The sequence below is a fragment of the Triticum aestivum genome, chromosome 7A (genome assembly GCF_018294505.1).
Source record: "Triticum aestivum cultivar Chinese Spring chromosome 7A, IWGSC CS RefSeq v2.1, whole genome shotgun sequence".
NCBI classification, from domain to species: domain Eukaryota; kingdom Viridiplantae; phylum Streptophyta; class Magnoliopsida; order Poales; family Poaceae; genus Triticum; species Triticum aestivum.
The window spans coordinates 694,031,409-694,052,746 of NC_057812.1; the positions used below are offsets into that span (position 1 = coordinate 694,031,409).

The following is a 21,338-nucleotide window of genomic DNA, read 5'->3' on the forward strand; positions in this document are numbered from 1 at the left end:
TGCAACTGATCCATGACAGTATGGCCAAGTGCACCACTCTACATACTGAAGTCTAAGTTGTCAACCGAGGGAATACCAACAATCATCATAGCTACTCCCTCCGTCTAAGTGGCCAAGTGCATCATCTATTTTGGAACGGAGGGAGCAGCTGTTATTAGTGTATCCATATATCATGTTATTTCTCTCACTGTGAAACAAAACTCTTTGAATCTCCGGACCTAAAACAACACAAGAGAAGTTGGTAAAAAGAAATGGAACACTTACGCTAAAATGGCTTGTTAACGCTGAAGTATGTAACTGATGCCATACTCCCAGGAAAAGCTCGAACGACCTTCAACAAAAGGGTACCTGTACCCGAAACCGACACCGAGAAACTAAGAATCCTGTTATAGAGAAAAAAGTAACTATCATTCCTTTTTCTGAGGAATCACGTCCAAGTTCAAAAATCACTCTGTCAATTTTTTTGGACTGTGATCTAGAGTTCAGGCTTTATTTGGGTTAATGCCAACTGGGCTGGTGAGTTTGGTAATTGGTAGCACAGTTGCTAGCTACGTTTTGCGTCTTGTGAATTATATTTGGGCTGCGCTGATGCTAATCTGAAGCATAGTTGCCAAGAATTCTGGGCGACCAGGTCGAGGAACGAGGTCGCGCGGGTCGAGGGTTGCCAGTCACCACTCCGGGACGAGGATCCAAAGAATTTTGGGTCTTTTTTCGTTGAGGGACAAAGAATTTTGGAGGTCAATGACCCTGGTATGATACGTCGGGACAAGATACGCGATACAAAGATCTAGACGCTCTCTCCAAAAATAATACAATCTGTGCTAATATATTTCCCAATATTGCATACGGGGAATCCCGCCAGAAAATTTTACGTCTATTTTTTTAACATTAAATTGTCATCCCTCTCAGGAACTGACAAAAATGGTCAGAAGAAATGGGGCCACAAGTGTACTGATGACCACGCCGTGATTTTCTCGTCTTCCTTTTTTTTACACCAAGCGTTCTGCTCCAGGGAGTATCTCAAATCATCTCAGAATAAAAAGGAAGTATCGCCAACCCCTCACCATTGTTCTTCTCCAAAGCTCCAGCGGAACAGTCTCCCGTGGATCCATCTGCAGGTCCCATATCGTCATTGGTACCCCGTGGATCCATCTCCCGGTGCCATATCCGTCATTGACGGAAGTGGGATAGGAGGCCGCATACGGCGGCGGACAGGTCGACGGCCGGCCACCGGCAGGCGAGTGGCAGATGGCGGAAGGACGGACTCCGGCAGTCCGGTGGTGGAGCGCGATTTCCTGGTGCTCAGGTAAGCCTCAATTCATCAAGGACTCATTGTCCTCTTGCATACCGATCTGGGTCAGCACCCATTGATCGGGGTCACGACCCATCCATCGATCCTGCTCGATCCGGCCTCGTCCCCGAGCATCGATCTGGGTCGATAGATCGACACCGGGTCAGGGGACGCACCAATGACCGACGAACCAGCCTATGGGCTCGCGGCTGTTCATACGTGTCCATTTCCTTCCCCAAGCACTTATTGATCGAGAACTTGATTGAATGAGAGCCCGACGCAAAGATTCAGAGGCTTTTGCCATCAGTACAATGCATCATGGTGGGTGGACTTCATTTAGATTGTTCCTTTAGCCTTGTTTAGTTAGATCTTAGATGGGATCAACGAGGACTTTGGTTTCATCCATGTGGATCAGACCTCTCGCACCGTTCTCGGACAAAAGCTTATTCGCATTTGGCGAAGGCCGGGGTGGGAAGCTTTCGCCTAGTTATGGTCGATCCATGCAGCCTGGACACGTGGAACGGTTCTTGGTGAGGAGTTTCATCCCAGTTGAGTCGACTCCTCCTTGTCAATAGTGACACGACATGTTCTCCAACAACTGGTGGTCTCGTCTATGTCCTTGAACGACAAATGGAGGCAGTCATCTCCTCTTCGGGTGATGTCTCTCCCCTTGTCTCCAGAGTGAGCATCCGATGTCCATCCTCTTTCCATGTAGTCATAATATTGGTTAGTAAGTATTGTAGTGTTATACTTAAAGGGCCCTAAAATATCGGCCCGCCCCCGTAATATCAGGAGCCAGACCGGCCCTGCACGTGATGAGATGGTGCCGGTTGTCTTGTCTCTGTGATGTCTGCCTTGTCGGGAAACAGGGTCGCACGCCTTACCTCGCACCAAGCGTACAATCCTGCAGACGAGCAGCCGCTGCAGGTACATGTTGGTCACCGTTGTCCGCTCGATCTTATGACTCAGGGAAGTAAACGTTTTTTCAAATGTGTATCGTGAATCTACACCTGAAAATAATATATGCCACCCTCTCTGACTCCCTCTCAGCTCTTGTATAATTGTCATAAGCCACAATTAGGCCATCCTCTGTGTTCAAGCATACCGGTCATGCAAACCCAGTCATTAAGATGAGCCACATAAATAATTTGTGCTTTGCTAGCGCTCAAAGAACCGGTTTCGTTATGGAAATGATCGTGGAGTCAATCTGAGCAGAGTACGCCGATGATATCGAGTATTCGCCCCAAGTGTTAAGGTTCCAAACAATGCCATCTTCAACATCCTCGGTGAGGTGAACTTCTTGCAGACTGACCTTTGTAGCTCCAAAAATTCAATGATAAGTTGCATCGTGAGGCCTGATTTGTATTGATACTTAAAATCCAAGGCCATGCCCGTAAGATTTTTGCACAGTAAGGTTTTTGCCCTTGGATATATTGCAAAAAATAAATGGAGCATTTTTTTGCGATTTGCAGCCCCCAATCCAAATTCATCCTCATTAAGGTAGGACTAGAGTTTTAACATTCCCCAGTATCGTGGCCATGTCATAAAAGTGGTCCATATCGTTCTACGATTGCCAATAGTGAGTGATGGTGGTCTCTTTGTCGTCTACCAGCCCACCAATGCAAGGCTCTGTCTCGGATTCTCCATTTCTCCTGTCTTCTCATGGGCCTTGAAGACCCCTGCCCCAGAACCTACCTCCCCTTCAGAAGTTGTGTAGTACGTACCATTTTTTTTTCTTTTGTAGCTAGGCCTCGGTGAGATCCCAGCCCAGGCCCGTTCTATATATGCATGCAACACAGGCGAGTCTAGTATGGGGGCTTCAACAGGCTCTAGCCTACCATCCAAAAATACAAAATGAATTACTACTACGCATCCCAGCACATCAACCCAATCTCACATTCTCAGACAACAACACCAACAGCCCACGGGCAAATAGCGCACAACACATCGAGCAGGCAAGCATGATAGCGCGGGCCGTTTTGGGGCTGTGGGTACAATATGTCGTGACGTCTCACGGGTCTTTCAGGGCGCCTTGGCCGTCATATTCAGAAACATGGAAGATCCCGAGGTTCTAAAGTCCTGGCCACCAGGGAAGCACCGGCGCTTGCTGTGGATCTATATGCGCAGAAAATTTTCGCCGCATCAGATTGTAAGGTTGCGTGCTTGGGAACTTGGGGTTATGTAGCTTAAAGATGAGCATGTGACCATGCAAACTTTCAGCTTGTGAGACGACTAACTGTAAACTGATGAGATTTTTCGTGAAAGTGCATTGGAATATGCAAGTTGAATCAGAAAAATAATTTCATGTTAATTTCAGTTTTCGGATATTTGTTGACCCTTCGAGATATGTAAGAAAATGAACTTAGAAGAACATTAAGACAGTGCGTTTAAAATATATTATTGAAAATGTTTTAAAATAGATATAGATTTTATAATAGGTCTCTGTCTTATCATCCCATTAGTATTCCCTTAAGGTTTTCCCTACTCACGCTAATTAGTATCACCACCTAGCTGCCCACTGTCATCGCTTAAATACAACTCACTATGAATGGTCTGTGGTTTTATATCTGGTTCATATCTCTTAAACACAAGCGATTTATATCTGAATGTTGTATATTACTTCCATGTGCATCAATGTTGAATTAAAAGTGCTTAGGCAATCCAATGCATACTAGTTTTTATGCTAATCTAACCATCTAAGATGTTGATCACTTTATAATATTGACCCGACGGCCTGTGTCAACGATTAAAGAAAGTGCATGTGCTTTCAATGCACTGGCTGAATATTAATTCATTCAGGGTGAATTGATAGCCCGCAAGCCATTAAACCACTAGCTTCACGCGAACTAAATGCATATTGACCGCATGTGACTGTTTATATGCCTGTTTTGCTAGGGACAATCAAATTATGTCATTTCCTTGATACTCATTGTATGAGAAGATGGAGATTTATCCTAATGTACAAATGCTTACTGTTTGTGACCAAGGCAGACAAGTGCTAATGGTGGACCTTAAGTACAACGTTGCAAAGCTCAACTATTACATTTGGAGAAGTGGTCTTCATTAGTACTTGCTTGGACTTAGATGAACACATGCTTGTGAGGCAGAGAGAAGGAGAGATGATATGAAAACTTGAACGGGATGTGAATACAAGCACTCCGATTGTTTAAAAAGGCCGTCGGGAGCGTCCTGGAGCTAGCCATTGCGACTGACATTCAGGTGGCCCACCACCTAGTTCAATGCACACGCTGCCTCGTGCGCCATGCACTGCACGTGTCAGCTACAAATACGTGGCTATACCCGATTGCTATAGACAAGGGGAAGTCATTATACGGCCGAAGGGTATTAAAGTTGCACGCATCGCGCGGCAACATACGGTGTGGATTTCGGCAGCGCGTGGTGGCATGTCCACTCGCGATTTATCGATATTTCCAGCAGTAATCTAGAAAAGTTTGAGCTTGCTTGGAGAAAAGGACTGGGAGATAATGACCTCCGCCCAGAAATACTTGTCGCGCAAACGAATGTATCTAGTCGTATTTCAGTGCTAAATACATCCGTGTGAGCGACAAGTATTGCTGGACGGATGGAGTATTGAGCTAGATAGAATTGAATTTCTGTTCAAAATTCGATATTAAAAAAACAAGAAAATGATAGAAATAATACATATGTTTTTAGTAGTATTCTGGCAAAATCTTAGCTTATTTGGACAAAATGATTACGCGATAATGCCTTTTTCTCTTTAAGATGGCATTTAGTTTTCTCATCGTTAACTTTGAGCCAACCCTTAATTTTCTTACTAAATTCACCAGTCACTAAGGTTGTGCATACAGTGCATGCAGACACACCTGTGCCGTGCAGTGTCCCGCTCAGTGAGCCTGTAGCTCTCTCAGCACAATAATATCGCATGGAGGGGACGAGCGATCCGTATGGTGGCCACAATGGCAGCGAGATCCTGCCGCCCATGCAAGCTGTGGTGGTCGAGGCGCCGCAGCCGGCAGTGGTGCACAAGGTTATGGCGCAGCCGGCGCAAAGCTCAGCGAGCAAGATGAAAGGGAAGGTGAAGGAGACCTTTTTCCCTGACGACCCGTTCCGGAGCTTCAAGGGGCAGCCGCTGCAGAAGAAGTGCCTGATGGCGGTCAAGTACGTGTTCCCCGTCCTGGAGTGGGTGCCCGGCTACTCCTTGTCCCTCTTCAGGTCCGATCTCATCGCCGGCCTCACCATTGCCAGCGTCGCCATCCCTCAGGCATGTGCACGCACTAATGATTCCTAGACAAGATTGATTGTTTGCATATTTACCTACTGCGTAGCGTTTAGCACGTGCATGCAGATGAAATTGCTATAGCCCGTAATAATTTGGAAGCTAACCTGTGCATGCATGTTTAATTATTCTCCACGAACGCCCTTCCTTACCAACTGTGCTGCTCCTACTCTCTTGCATGTGTGCTCTTTGCAGGGTATTAGCTACGCGAAGTTGGCCGACATGCCTCCGCTCACAGGCCTATGTACGTATGCAGATGCTTTTCTTTTATTTTTTTTATGATAATATAATATGATTCTCATTTATATCATAAATATCATAGTACAAACCATGTAAATACCAACCTGACAAAACGAAAAAGACATCAAAATGCTAGCATTTGCACAAAGAAAAATTACAAGCAAGACCAAAAATCCTCTGAGCTTGGCACCAACACCTTGAGCTTGACACCAACACCTATCACCTATCTCTGACACCACCACAGCTGACACTAAAGAAGAAAATGACGCACATGCTTTCCCATTCTACAGGCGGTGCCTAGCGTGCGAATTAATAATTGACGTATCCATCATACATGTGTGCAGATTCGAGCTTCGTGCCGCCGTTGGTGTACACGCTGCTGGGGAGCTCCCGTGACCTGGCAGTAGGTCCGACGTCAATCACGTCGCTCATCATGGGGTCAATGCTGCAAAAGGGGGTGTCAGTGAGCCCCTCCGCGGAGCCGACGCTGTTCCTGCAGCTCGCCTTAACCTCCACCTTGTTCGCCGGCCTCCTGCAGGCCTCCCTCGGCATCCTCAGGTAACTTGCAATGATCTGATGCATCCAACAACCAATCTGCCTAGGTTCAAGCGAAAGATCGATGCACGGACACATTAATGCACGTGTTGTTGTTGTTCGACGGCGCAGGCTGGGTTTCATCATCGACTTCTTGTCCAAGGCGACGCTGCTAGGGTTCAAGGCGGGCGCGGCGATCATCGTGTCCCTACAGGAGCTCAAGGACCTGCTGGGTATCGTCCACTTCACCGACGAAATGAACCTCGTGACCGTCATGGCCTCCGTCTTCCAGCACACCGACGAGGTCACCCATCCATCCTTCTACCTCTGAACCCCTGCTGCATGCATATATACACGCATATATATACACGGTGCGTGCATGCATGCTTAGCTGATGGTTGATTTCGTGCAGTGGTCGTGGCAGACGATACTGATGGGTGCGTGCTTCCTCGTGCTCCTGCTCTCAGCCAGACATGTGGTACGTACGTGTGGCCGTGCGCTTCCTTTCTTCAATTCAGCTCTTGTACCGTTGATCACTGGCGTCGATCGTCTACTGTCTTGCGCGCAAATGCTGTTTTTGGTCTGCTTTCTTTTTCTAAAATGATGGTAAACCCTCCGGCCTCTGTATTCACACATCCATCTAAATTAAACCAAAATCATTCAAGATGTTACACGAGTGGAGGAAAGAAAGCATAGAACAAGACAGTTTTTACGGTACATCATACTACCCAACAGAGTGAGTAGTATTTAGTTGATCTAACGGTTAATATGGATCGGTAAAATTTAAACTCTAGGATATATTGGTAATTCTACATAAAGATAGATTTTTTTCTTTTCAGTTTAATAAATCCTGATTGATCTAACTAATTAGTTATTCTCATCCCATCCACGCCGACCCATTCCTCCGCTACTCCTGATACCACGCCGCCGCAAAATCTCCACGCCGGCGGCGGACCTCCGACCAGAGCCACTGCAGCCAAGTGCATGCATAAAGCGACACGAAATAAAATCTAGTTTCATATGGTGCGTGGTGCGGCTTGCCACTTTGATTTTCAGTTGATCAGTAGCTTTGGGAAGGCGGCGGACAGTATGATGGCGAGCAAGGCGGCGCGTGCGTGCCACGGCGGACTACAAGTTCCTGTGCCAGGGGAGCGACACCTCGGTGCACTCCGTGAACCCCCTTGCATGGAGCCATTAGCGGGTGAGTCTGTCGCCCAACCTGCTACGACGGCGTCTCCAGGCAACCGTTCAGCGGTTCAGCCTTGTCGGCTTCTGCCTGACGACCGAGCTCATGGAGTTTTCCGGCGAGATGGAGGCCCTTCTTGGCCGGCTAGATATTGTCAACGGCAATGTGCAGGAACAATTTTGCATGGAAGCATTGTGCCTTTATCGAGAGGATGGACGTAGAAGGCGGGCAAGCGTGCGGCCTCCAGCCGGTGCCCGAGGTGTCCGGCGATATGATTGACATCGACTTCGACTACGGCTCTCCTTAGATGACAATGGACGAGAACGCGGCAAGCAGCAGTGCCAGCGCCGACGTTCAGTTCGTCCGGGGAGGAGCCTCGTACTCAATCTAAATTACTTTGGCCACTAGGAGACCTTCGTGCAGGAACCTGCCTGATTGATTGATAAAAAGTTAACTACCTAAAATGCCCTTAACTACTCAATATACTACCAGAAATCTACTGTAGTATTGCCTCATCTGGACCCTCCAATCACATAAAATGAACGGTCCAAATATATTTGATGCACCTTAAAAGGTCTCAACAACAACCGTTCGATAATTAAAATACATATACACATATCCTTTTCAATGGTAGCTGCCCAAACCGGTTGAACATAGCATGTGCAATCATCTTTCACCAGCTGCACCTAAAATTCATGGACTAGTGGGAAACTCCAGTTCTCCCGCGCATGGATCCCACTCTTAGTTCGAAAAAATAGCATGCAAAGTTTTCTTTGGAAGTATCAACCTGTTCAAAACACATTCATTTTGGCAACTCTAGTTCACCACACTAAAGCACATGCTCCTAGCCAAATCTGAACTGTATGTTTTGGGTGGACCCCAATCAACCAGTTTCCAAACATATTTGTTGTGCTACATGTTAGTGAAGGGACTTTAAAAGCTACATGGATGGTACCCATAAGGAGGGTGGCAAAAGGGCAAGATAAGAATAAATGATGAATTGTTTCCTAGTGGAACATAAGCAGCACTTCTTGCACCCCCTGCCATCTGTCTTTTGCTAGGTTGTTTCACTAGCTAGGCCCGGGTATTTCTTGTGGAAAACTGGACCCATTGTTGGGTTCACTTCTTGCTAGGACCATACCTTTGTCCATGCACCATATAAAAATCATTATTTTTAGCGACAGTTTAATTGTCCAAATGTATTTCTTGTGGAAAACTGGACCCATTGTCGATGAGGTCTGTGTACATGAACTGAATAGAGAAGACCTGAGACATATGTAACTTCCAATGTAATGGAACACGTCGGGTTCACGCGGTAAGTTGATCCCCTATCAACCTATGGACTAGATGCAACCATGTCGTCCACTTATCCCCAGTAAGCACACTTCAAAACTTGATATTCTGCAGACTCGTCCCTAATGCCGAAGCAACGAAAACGTCTGGTCACTTCACGATATTATATAGGCCTGGGTATTGAAGTCCAAGAGGCTAGTTTATATAGTTCAGCATAAGGCTCGGATATTATAAGGATAGTTCACGATATTATCCCCAGTTCTCCCCTTATGCTGAACTATAACAGAACATTTCATTTTCAGAACCTAAAATTAGAACTATTCTTTTCACCTGTTAATTGTAGCTATGTCCTGCAGCAGTACTTATTCATCTGGCTCTACATGTGAATATACAGAGCATGAGATGGCCAGAGTTCTTCTGGATTTCAGCATGTGCTCCCTTGGTATCTATCATCATATCCACGGTGCTCATTGACCTCTTCAAAGGACAGAACCACAACATAAGCACCGTAAGAAACAATAAAATGGAATAATTGTTCATATATTACAACTGTGTTATGCAACATGATGGTAAACAGGAAGTGTATGCATCTTTTCGCCGCAGATTGGGCATCTCAAATGTGGCCTGAATCACCCGTCATGGGACAAACTACTCTTTGATCCCAAATATCTAGGACTCACCGTGAAGACTGGTCTCGTCACTGGTATCATCTCCCTTACAGTACGCTAATCATCCTATGCACAACCTCAGATTGCATTAGAAATTAGAAAAGTAGTTGAAATTTATTTGTCATAACTGTTGCCACTAACAAGCTGACATGTGCCCTAAATTTCACTCTGTCAGGAAGGAGTGGCTGTTGGCAGGACATTTGCTTCAATCAGGGACTACCAGGTGGATGGTAACAAAGAGATGATGGCCATTGGGTTGATGAACATTGTGGGCTCATGTACATCATGCTATGTTACAACAGGTAACCTACATTTTCAGACTAAATGACCTCCAATATTTTCATGCATTCTTGACAAGGTTCCCAGACTGCATCATATAATGCACACAACCATAGGAAGAAAGATTGATTGCTCTCTCTATTCCTATCAGGAGGATTTTCTCGCTCTGCTGTTAATCATAATGCCGGCTGCAAGACCGCCATGTCCAATGTGATCATGGCACTTACAGTCATGGTCACACTGTTGTTTCTCATGCCATTGTTCGTGTACACCCCGAATGTCGTCCTTGGAGCCATCATAATTGTTGCTGTAATTGGCCTGATCGATGTGCCTGCGGCATACCATCTCTGGAAGATGGATAAGATGGATTTCCTCGTGTGTTTGTGCGCATTTATTGGTGTCATCTTCTTCTCAGTCCAACAAGGCCTCGCGATAGCGGTAACGAACAGATATATTACAGAGTTGTATTACTGATTTTTCTGTAGAGGAAGTTCATAGTTGAATTTTTTTGTTGTCACTGAAGTTGCCAAATTTGTAGGTTGGTATATCTATATTTAGGGTATTGATGCAAATCACAAGGCCAAGAATGATAATTCAAGGGAACATAAAGGGAACTGATATATACCGCAACGTCCATCAGTATGAGGAGGCTCAGAGAGTTCCTGGATTCTTGATACTAACAGTTGAGGCTCCTATAAACTTCGCAAACACCAACTATCTGAATGAAAGGTAAGAAGAAATTTCAAATTCCATAAAAAGATGTTCATGTTAGGTTGTTGAACAACTTACAATGCAATATTTCATTTGTAGGACTAAAAGATGGTTAGAGGATGAAAGTTTTTCAGGGAATAAACAAACCGAACTCCGCTTCGTAATCTTTGATCTATCAGGTTTGTAACCGCCAACAAAAAAAGTTGTCCACTGCTAAGTTTAGCATCAGACCTCACTAACTGGTGAATGTTACTCCCTCCGTTCCAGAATATAAGATGTATCAGTTTTCATGCAAGTCAAATAATTGTATGCTTAACCAAGACTAGAGAATAAAATATGAACATATGCAACACCTAATAGATAAAATATGAAAAATACATTTCATGATGGATCAAATGATATCAATTTAGTATTGTAGATATTGATATATTTTCACAAAAAATTGGTTAAACATGCACATGTTTGACTTTCGAGAAACTAATACACCTTATATTTTGGAATTGACGGAATATGTTTTTGGGGACAAACGGTCCATTCCCGTCTTTCCATATGCACATGCATGCATCCACTAGAGGAAAAAATTTGATGTCATCACATATTCTCCTCATTTATAAAATTAAATGTTTTGTGGCTTAAACTGTTGGTGGATTCAAAATATGTTTTTTTTTCATTCAATCCTTTGTGACGAGACCATTGAAACTAGATCTCATGTTAGTATGTTTCAATGACTTTTTCAGTCAAAAGTCACCATGTTGTTTGCCCAGAAATTTCCGCGTCATAAAAATGTTTCAACCAGCCTTTTCCCAACATGCACATGCATTAATGCACCAGGGGACAAAAGTTAATGTCATCATGAATTCTGCCCATTTCAGAGATTCAAAATGTTCTGTAGCTAGCTCAAACAGTTGCTCCAATTCAAAACTGGTTTTCACTATTAAACTTGTTGTAGTGAGACGTTCAAAACTAGACCTCATGTGGGTATGTTTTGATAACTATACGCGAGTTACCATATTATTTACACCAAAGTTACTTCCATGAAAACCTAAAGTTTTTTTTTGCTATGTTTCAATGATTTTGTTAGCTGCAAGTTATCACCCGGTACTACAAGAGTTACCCATAATATTCTTGTGTTGTTACCTCCAAAGATTATGTGGATTGTGCAATTACGAGTAGACGGTTATCGATTCCAAAAAGGGACTCTTCGCCGCAAACAACAATGTAACTATATGGCTATTACGCTGGTGAATGCAACCTAACACACTAGAGAAAATATAGTTGTGGAACCTGATAACCACACTTGTCTCATGTTGGTAACTATACCATGGATTGGCTATTAGCTACATAACCACTATGCTTGAAACTATGGCATGGGCAGTCTGGTAACTCTAGCATGAGCAGACTATAACTATGACATGAGAGCGCTAGTAACTAGAGTACAAGCAGCGTGGTAACTATAGCATGAGAGATTCCGATAACTTCAGCATGAGTAGGTATGAACCGGTGTAAAAAGTTCAGAAAAGACCATGTGAGCTGGTGGAGATGTGAAGAAAAATGGGTGGAACCATGTATACTAGTAGCAAAATGTGCAGGAGTAATGGTAGAATCATCAGTTTGGTTGCTATTTTTTTGGAGTTCAAACTCATAATAACAAGGTACAAGTATCATGAAGGGCGTGTTATGAAACTTCCCAGGTTCCCCAAAATTTCCTAGATTCAACTTCTCGCATGGCTTCTCGGTTCAGGTGGCGATTGGAAAGCATCCAACTGCCCCGTAGCTTCTCCAGGTGGCAACTGGAAAGCGTATGACTGCCACGTAGCTTCTCCGAGCACCATGTTGAGCTGGCAGCCCAACTATGGGACTATAGGCGCGTCCGTTACCACCTTGGGCCGACTAACATCAGCCCATTTTATGATGTTCAAGCTGTGCTCTGCCATCCTCCGTGGGATGCCTAGCACATCTGAAGGGTGCCAGACGAATATGTCCCAGTTTTGCATAAGAATGTGCACAAAGCTTCATCAACAATGGGGTCTAGCTATGCTCCGATGGACGCCGTTTTATTCGGCTCTGTCAGGTGTACTTGGAATTTTACTATCTCGTCAGCTGGTTTAAATGACGTGGATTTTGACCTTTTACTGATGACCACGTCGTCCCTGTTGACTCTAGTGCGGAGCGTTGTTAATTCTTCGGCCGCGAGGGCCTCAGATAGTGCCTCAAGGGAGAGCGATGTGGTCTTATTTTCAGCTCGGAGGTCCATGTTCGGATCGCTGGAGAGCAAGATCACGCCGTTAAGCCCTGGCATTTTGAGTTTCATGTATCCACAATGCGTTACTTCCTGGAACCTTGCAAATGCCTCTCGTCCTAAGAGGGCGTGGTATCCACTATGAAAGTGTGGAATAGCAAGTGTTTGGTTCTGTAGTAGTCGGGAGTACCGAACACTACGTCCAAGGTTATGCGTCCGGAACAGTGCGCCTCCCTCCCGGGTATAATTCCTCGGAATGTAGTATGACTGCGCTCGACGCGGGATTTGTTGAGTTGCATTTTGTCAATAGTGTCCTCATAAATGAGGTTCAGGACACTGCCCCCATCCATCAGTACTTTAGTTATGTTGAAGCCCTCGATTATGGGATCAAGGACTAGTGCGGCGGGCGCGTGGGCGGGGCGGGACCTTGGCTCGTCCTTCTGATCGAAGGTGATAGGCGTGTCCGCCCATGGCCGTGTGGCTGTCACCTGGTAGACTTGGTCGAGCTCTCGAAGAACCCTTTTGCTTTGATTGTTTGAAGAGAATGTTTCGTAAACTGTCAGGATGTTGTTGTCATGGGGTGAGGTTGTTAATTGTCTATCACGGGGTGTGAGACCAAGGATATTTTCACCACTTTTGGCCACCTGCCTCACCACCCAACAAGTTTGAAGCATGTGGGTCGGGTTTGCGTTAAGCGGGGCTGAGTGTATAGGGCATGGCTTATCCAGCAATTCGTCCAGGACCGTTCTGGGTTTATTTTTTTCGCCAGGCTCATGCTCGGGTGACCGTCTCGCATATGCTCGCTTTGCTTGGGCTTTCCTGGGCTGCGGGGCAGGGACTGACTCCTTGCGCATTTGCTGCAACCTCCAGGTGCTTTCCATGGCGCAATATTTGCGTACCATGTCCGATAGTTCGGCGAAGTTTTGCACGTGGTGACGGGTGAGGGTATTTAATATCCCTGCATCACCGCAGTTGAACCAAAAAGATTCAATTATTTCTTCATCACGTTAGTTTGTTATCTTATTTTTGACCAGGAGAAATCTGGCCTAGTAATGATGGACCGCTCCTTCGGGCTGCTGCTTGACGTACGTTAGGTCCCATACGTCCAGACTTCCCGCATCCGGACAATATTCAACGTGGGAGGTGGGTGGGAGAATTTTTAGCATTCCCGTCTGCTATGAGTCCGGAGCGTCAGCAACGGCGAACCATGCCTGGGCCATGTCCAGATTGGATCGCATAGTGTTTGGGCGAACGCCTGTATGTGGTTGGGCCGACTCGAGGTTGGATCCTGTATCCTAGGCTGAGTCCCCACTCTTCTCTTGACGGGTGTCTATCTCCGGGCTAGAGACCCGGGTATATAATGTCTTCAACTTCGGAGATCGCAATCCCTCTACCCTTTCTTCGATGGTAGCGACGAGGTGGGTGATCGGCGGGATGCGGATCTCTTTGTTGTCAGGTTTAAGCCCGATCTGGTTATAGGTCGTAGGCCTGCTGACGGAGATTCCCATAGCGAGGAATCGATCCAACATGTTGTTTACCGAAGAGACTCCCGTTGGGGCCACGCCTTCTGGATATTCGGCAGGATATTCTTCAGATACTTCGATGGGATCCGGCTTTAAGGCCAATCCATGGCGGTGTCCACTGAATTCGAGGTCGAGGCGTCTGGCTCGGCGGGTTCTTCCGCAGGGGTAGCGGATTCTACGGGAGTAGGGCTTTCCCGAGGGCCAGCGCTGGGCTCTAAGTTCCAGTGGCCGGCTTCGTGATCAGAGGTGAGGTTCTCAACTTGGTACAAACAACCGGTGAGGTCAGCGCGTAAGGTAATGCTGCCGAACATGAAGATCTAGCCAGGGACGAAGATGTCCCTGGCGCTGGCGAGGTTTCCAACGAATGGTTAGGCCATCGATCCTTTGGCGATCCGCAGCGGAACTCTTAATGAAAGCACCAATGTCGGTGTCAAAATCGGCGGATCTCGGGTAGGGGGTCCCGAGCTGTGGATCTAGGGTAAATGGGGAACAAAGGACGAAGGACACGGTGTTTACCCATGTTCGGGCCCTCTCTAAGAGGTAAACCCTAACGTCCTGCTTGATTGTATTTTATGTGTATGATATGGTTATAGAGTCGATCTACCTTGAGATCAGGCGAGCTAAAACCCTAGGTTTAGGGGGTATTGGATGTTGCTCTAGCCCTAAAGACTAACGCCCTTTGGTTTATATAGGCACCAGTAGGGTTAGGGTTAAATACGATCGGTTACAATAAATAAAAGATCATGCTAAATCTTGACTTGGAGGGCACACCACGGCTCGAAAGATCTTCTATCCAGCCACGAATCCGGGCTCTAGCTTGGCTCCATAGTGGCACATCAGTCTAGCCCATGAGCAATGGGCCGGCGGCCCGGGGACCGCTTAATCCAGGGCTCCCTCAGAGGGGTCGAATCATTTTCTTTGGCGGTGGCATTATGGCCTTAAACAAGTCCAACTCCAGATTCCGCAAGTAAGTAATGAATGAATGAATGAATTTAGATGGTATATAAACATCTAACCATGAAGGGAAGGTGCTATAGTATCTAACGAAGAAAAAAAAATAGGTTGTGAAATGATAGGAAATATGCCATGCAGAAAATCAAGGAAATATTTCCTGGATTTTCGGATGACCCGGCTTATCTTTGCAGTTATCCTTATTTAGCAGAATCTAGTGAGTGTTCCGTTAAAAGGAAAGAGAGCTATTCGTTGTAGGATTGATCCAGACAACCCAACCTAAGTAACCTATTGCGCTCGGAATCGCTCGTTTAAAAAATTGCACTACAACCAAAGATAGCTTCTGGAATTTTATTTTCCTGGAGTTGACACATTCGGCTGGTTCCTCGCTGAGAATTTGTGAAGTTTGGAGTTGGAGGAAATCAGAACAGGCCGATAGTGTTGTGTGTGACATAAAAAAGAAACGTGTGTTGTGTGTAATCAAAACAGTGTGCTGCTCAAGTGGCTGGTGTGTTGAAATTAACACGGAGTGCTTGGGTTTGATTCCCATCCACCGCGTGATCTTTTGGCTTTATAACATGGACTTGGGAGAGAGCGCACTGAAGCTAGCGATTGTGAGCATGCCAAAAAGAAAAAAGAAAAATCATAGGAGATGGGCCTGAGCTAGAGATCGATGTGAGATCCTAGGCCAGGTTTGGCTATGTGGCTAGCGAAGCATGGGGAAAAATAAAGGAAACAGACGGGAGCAACTAGTTGACGAGCGCTTTTACGGGAGCCTCGCAACAATCAACGTCACTTGACGCGCTCTCAGTCATCCGTCACGTGTCGCACTCTGGATGCTTCTTTTGGATTTTTTTTCTGCACGTGTTTTCGGCTTTTTAAAATTTTTTTGGTTTTTTTTTGAAGTTTCGGTTTTCCACCGGTCTTCCTTAACTTTTGCACGAAAAACATGTTTTCTTTCTTTTTCTTCCGTGAGAGTTACGGTTTCGCTTTCGCGAGAGGCACGGTATTGCTTTCGCGAGTCACAGCCGTGCCTCTCGAAAACGAAAAAACGCGTTTTATTTTTTTCCTTCCATGAGAGGCACGTTTTGCTTTCGTGAGAGGCACGTTTGTGCTTTCGTGACAATCACGGCCGTGCCTCTCGAAAAAGAACACGTTTTCTGTTTTTTTATCTTCTGCGAGAGACATGGTTTTGCTTCCGCGAGAGGCACGGTTGTGTTTTCGGAAGAGGCATGACCGTGCCTCTCGAAAATGGAAAAGAATGTGTTTTCTGTTTTTTTCTTTCGCGAGAGACACAGTTTTGCTTTCACGGGAGGCATGGTTGTGCTTTCGCGAGAGGCACGGCCGTGCCTCCTCGGAAACGAAAAAAACCATGTTTTCTCTTCTTTTTATTCCTTCCGCGGGAGGCACGGTTTTTCTTCCGCGAGAAGCACGGTTGTGATTTCGCGAGAAGCACAGGCGTGCCTCTTTCGTAAAGGAAAAAAACCAATGGTCCCGGTTCAGTTTTTTCGTCCGGTTTTTTCGTAAAAAAAGTTCGTCAAAACCTATCAACATAGGATCTAGTTTTGAAGATCTCGGCGTGAGGAATCCGACGGTGAAAACGGTTCTATATTTGGATGAACGGTTTAAAAGATAAAACATTTTGAATAAACAGGTCTGTGAAAAAAGGAAAACTACCAGGTTGCGACAAGTGGCGCACATGCAGCGCGTCAGTTGTCGCGCCTTGAGGGTGGAAGTGATCTTTGCAATGAGTACTTCTTAATTAGTGATTTCAGAAACAGACATCCACGTTCTATCACTATTTTTGGACCATTCGCCGAATACTTTTCTCGTATTACTTAACTCATACTCATAAACCATATGTATGTACTTGAGTGTTGGATGCGTGTTAGAAATTTAGTATTTTTAGTAGCATCTTCACTAACACATCTTTTTTTTGTCTCTTTAGCTGTCCCTGCAATTGATACAAGTGGCATAGCGTTCCTCATTGACCTAAAGAAACCAACAGAGAAACTTGGCCTAGAGGTAAATGTATGTATATATGTATGTATATATATATACTGAATTTTCTTGTTCATAAGCTGCCAATTTTAGTTACATGGAAAATCAACATTTTATTTCCTCTGTCTGTGCAGCTTGTACTTGTGAATCCAACAGGAGAAGTCATGGAGAAAATACAACGAGCGAACGACACACACAACCATTTCAGGCCAGATTGTCTCTATTTGACCATCGGGGAAGCAATTGCGTCGCTTTCTGAAGAGGCCAATATGGCAATACCATAGAGTAGTTTGCCGAATTATTATTTTGATCATTTGGTTGCACTGCTAAATTTTCATAGCCTTCTCATCCATGAAAGTGCCTGAAACAAAGCGCTTTACAACTTTGCCGGTAGCTATATTCCTTTCCTTTTCAATCTATGATGGAAATTAGGTACAAAGGTAAGTTACAGTAGCACGCTGAGTTGTATTGTATTTACAAGGTCTGGAGTCGTGTTTTAGTACGACACTTGTATCCTAATAGACATCTTATATAAATATGATGTAATCTATGTCAATATGATAGCACATTCGCGCAGGGGCGGGGGGCGGCAGCGTGTGCCGTGGCCCGGGCGGCCGGGGTGCGGTATTGTGCCAGTGTAACGGGAGAGCGCCCATAGTCCGACGGCAAGGATGTAGCCGAGTTCGGTGAACCTCGTTAATAAATCTCAGTGTCGTGCTTTGTTTGATTGGTTGCTTCTCGGATGATCGACAATGCGCCTTGATTTATTATAACAAGTGGAATCATCACAAAGGTTGTGAAGTTGATGGCACACATGAGCTTGCCATGCCTGCTCAGCTGTCGCCTGGGCCGCCGTCACCTCGCCCCACATCTGCATTCATTCGCCGCCGGTTCCACTTCTTATCTTGGCCGTCGTTACCTCCATTTCCCCTTCTCCCCATCGCCCCACTGGACCATGGAGATAACAGATGCAAGCCGCTCTGACGGAGGGGCAGAGATCAGCGCAGTAGCGCATGGCGGTAATTAAATTAATTTTTATGCTGGATATTACGTAGAAATCAGAGGTTTTATTGTTCTCTAAGAAACTGGTTGGATCCATACACCTGATTGAATTTTGGAGCAGCTGAAGGTGGTGCAGCCGTACTGAACAATCCATACATGCATTTTAGTTTAGTATGTTGTATTAGGAAGAACTGAACGCCCTTAGGTGTGCCTCATTTCCTGGAACTTAGCTTTTGGGCTAATATCAGAGCAATGGAAAGAGATGGACATATTAGAAAGATCCATATAGAAATTATAGGTTTTGTATTTAACCTTCCTTCTACTTCCTCTGTTTCTAAATATAATACTTTTTAGAGATTTCAATACGAAATACATACATATGTACATATGCATGTTTTAGAGTGTAGACTCATTCATTTTGCTCCGTATCTCTAAAATGGCTTATATTCAGAAACGAAGGGAGTAGTTACCAATTTACTTGATATCAGTATTCTGCCGCTAAACTAAAGACGTAGAGGCTTCATCTCCTGATAGAGTTCATTGTTCTTCGCCAGGAACTATCCGGTGAGAATGAGTTGTTAATCCCAAGGATGTGTTCATGTTCTATGATTCATTTAGTCACTATTTATCGGTTGAAGTTCTGACGAAGTCCTAACTCTTCAGCAGTATTGTTTGAGCATAACAGACACTATATAGATGGCTTGTTGCACCATTTGCTCTTTCTGGATGTAGGGTGTCTACTATACCTGTAGTTGCTTTAGTATAGAAAACTAATAAATAAGAAAATGTAAAGTATGTCCTGTAAACTAAAAAAAGCTAGTCCAAAGTACACCTTATGCTAGTAAAGATGACTGCAAGTATATTAACAGTTTACCATTTACCAATAATTTTTTGGTCTTAAATTGATGATCAATCTTTTATGAATTTATTCATAAATTAATTTTTCCGCCTCAACTGAACAATGTGTGCCTCGGCTGGACCCATATTGAACTACATCCATGTTGACAGTGTACTGAATTTAGGATGATGGCTGATGGGTCTTTGGTTTCCACGATATAATTATCCCGTCCAGGACAGTGTGCGGAAACTACTACGGACATCTCCAAAGCAGAGCCTCAAACCTTCACTGTATGTCTGGACCATTTTTGTCATTCGACGGGAACCTATATATGTCCGTTTAGCAGTCCGGACATACGAGTTTTGGTATCCAAGAGATAAACGTGGGGGGCTTTGTCGGAGTCTGAACATGCACTTGACCAAACACATGCATGGTCCCACTCTTCTCTCTCCTTCCAACCGCACATGCATGCCCCCCCCCTCTCCTCTCTCTCCTCCCGATCAGACACAAACAATAAACATCCCACCACATGCATGGTCTCCATTTACTTTTTCTTCTCCCATCGGATACTTTGTGAATTGTGATTAGCATTGGATGGATCCCTCCCGCATCATGTTCTTGGACCACGTCCGGACATAAAACGGACATATACCAAAGACATTTGCGGGCCAGCTTTGGAGATGCCCTAAACCTAGGTCAGCATGAAGGGCCGGCAAGGCAAAGCAATGTGAACATCATGACAAACCAAGTAATCCAGTCATCAGAGGTTCGGATGCCTCTAACATTTCTAGCACAAGGGTGATTTTAACAAGGATGTCGAATCACGGGCAGCAGATGCATAGAAAAAGTGTAACGTGTGTGTAAAAAAATACTTCAAAAATACATATAACTTTAAAAGCCAAATCCCCAAAAATGAAGCAAGATCATTAAAGAAATATCAATCTAACAAATAAAAAAAATAAAGAAACTTGTCTTGGCTCATGATGCCATTTTCGTGTGGTAGAAAAAAACATACCTTCATTTGTAGTAAACAACATCTTCCTAAAAACCTAAAAATCCATATGTGTTGAGACACTCGGACTACCAGCTGCTTCCCACATTGAAAATTCATAGTCGAGATTATATTTGAAACCTTGTAGTTGCGACCCGTTAGACCCCATTTGAAGATTTGCAGTTGTGGCTTGCCCGAAAAATTGCAGTTGCAACCGCATTTAAAAACATTCAATTGTGACCCCCTTGAACACATACAGTTGTGACCCCATTTGAAAACTTGTAGTTGCGACCCCTTTGAAAACATGCAGTTGCGACAATATTTAAAAGCTTGCAGTTGCAACCCCCTTGCAAACCCATTTGAAAACATGTTGTTAAAACCCCATCTGAAATTTTGCATTGGCGACCCAATTTTGAACTTGCAGTTGCGACCCTCGCGAAAATTGCAGTAGTGACCCATTTGAAAACTTGCAGTTGTAACCCCCATCAAGAACATGAAGTTGTGACCCTTGAAACTTTGCATTTATGACCCCCTTTGTAATCATGCAATTGTGACCCCTCTTGAAAACATATAGTTGCAACCTCTCTTGAAAACTTGCAATTGTGACCCAATTTGATAACTTGTATTCCCGCCTCCCTTGAAACTTGCAATTGCGACCCCATTTGAGAACCAACAGCTGCAACCCATTGAAGACTTCAAAATGTTACCCCATTTGAAACTTGCAGTTGCAACCCAATGAAACATGCAGTTACTGTTGGGCAAATAAGCCACGGTTGGGCATAGTTTGAGTTGTGTCCAGGCTTAGTCCGAACTGTGTCTAGGCTTAGTCCGACTAGTGTATGGGAGCTTGTATGTGCAGTGAGCGTGTTGGACGTGAGTTCGTGACAGCACCCAGTCCATGGCGAGTGTGTGTCTGTTGGCGAGGAACAAGGAGGTGTGACCGCGTTGCCAACGCTGGGAGTGGTCGCGTCGTTCGCGTCGGAGCGCGGCGGGTGCGCGAGCCAGGGGTGCAGGGACGTGGCTAGTGGGTTGAGTGGGCGTGTTGGGGGCGCGGCATGGTGTGGCATGTGTGCACGGGCGTACAAGACTCCCCCACCCCTATGTATTGCCTTGTGGCTTGAGTTGTGGCTTGTGGAAAACAGTCATTGTTGCGGCGGTGTTCGTGCGCCGGGAAAACCTTGCTGTGTCCACCATGCTCCTTCTGATCTTCTTCCTTCTTCTTCTCGGTTTGGGGCCAGGGTGAGGCAGAGGTGTCCACAGAGTGAGCGAGAGTGTGGCAACAAGCAAGGGAGAAGGTTGCGCCACCAACAAGTGGCATCGGAGCTATGGTTCG

General features: G+C 45.1%; 1 protein-coding gene across 1 annotated transcript; it reads left to right on the forward strand.

The window, feature by feature from the left end:
- Nucleotides 1-1,068: 1,068 nt before the first annotated feature.
- On the forward strand, nucleotides 1,069-17,725 carry LOC123154853 (probable sulfate transporter 3.3). The gene is made up of 14 exons (XM_044573474.1): nucleotides 1,069-1,306; nucleotides 5,122-5,534; nucleotides 5,745-5,793; nucleotides 6,134-6,347; nucleotides 6,456-6,627; nucleotides 6,736-6,801; nucleotides 9,197-9,310; nucleotides 9,406-9,522; nucleotides 9,646-9,772; nucleotides 9,901-10,187; nucleotides 10,288-10,478; nucleotides 10,560-10,639; nucleotides 17,122-17,198; nucleotides 17,309-17,725. Exons 2-14 carry the CDS (start codon nucleotides 5,196-5,198, stop codon nucleotides 17,456-17,458), a joined length of 1,983 nt encoding a protein of 660 aa, XP_044429409.1. The 5' UTR covers nucleotides 1,069-1,306; nucleotides 5,122-5,195; the 3' UTR covers nucleotides 17,459-17,725.
- Nucleotides 17,726-21,338: the final 3,613 nt, after the last annotated feature.

What these genes read in the sequence shown, in the direction of transcription:
- LOC123154853 (XM_044573474.1), top strand. Translation starts at nt 5,196, where the DNA reads ATGGAGGGGACGAGCGATCCGTATGGTGGCCACAATGGCAGCGAGATC. An exon ending in TCTTCCAGCACACCGACGAG is followed by an intron (nt 6,628 to 6,735) that starts GTCACCCATCCA and finishes GATTTCGTGCAG; the next exon opens with TGGTCGTGGCAGACGATACT. An exon ending in CAGAGAAACTTGGCCTAGAG is followed by an intron (nt 17,199 to 17,308) that starts GTAAATGTATGT and finishes CTGTCTGTGCAG; the next exon opens with CTTGTACTTGTGAATCCAAC.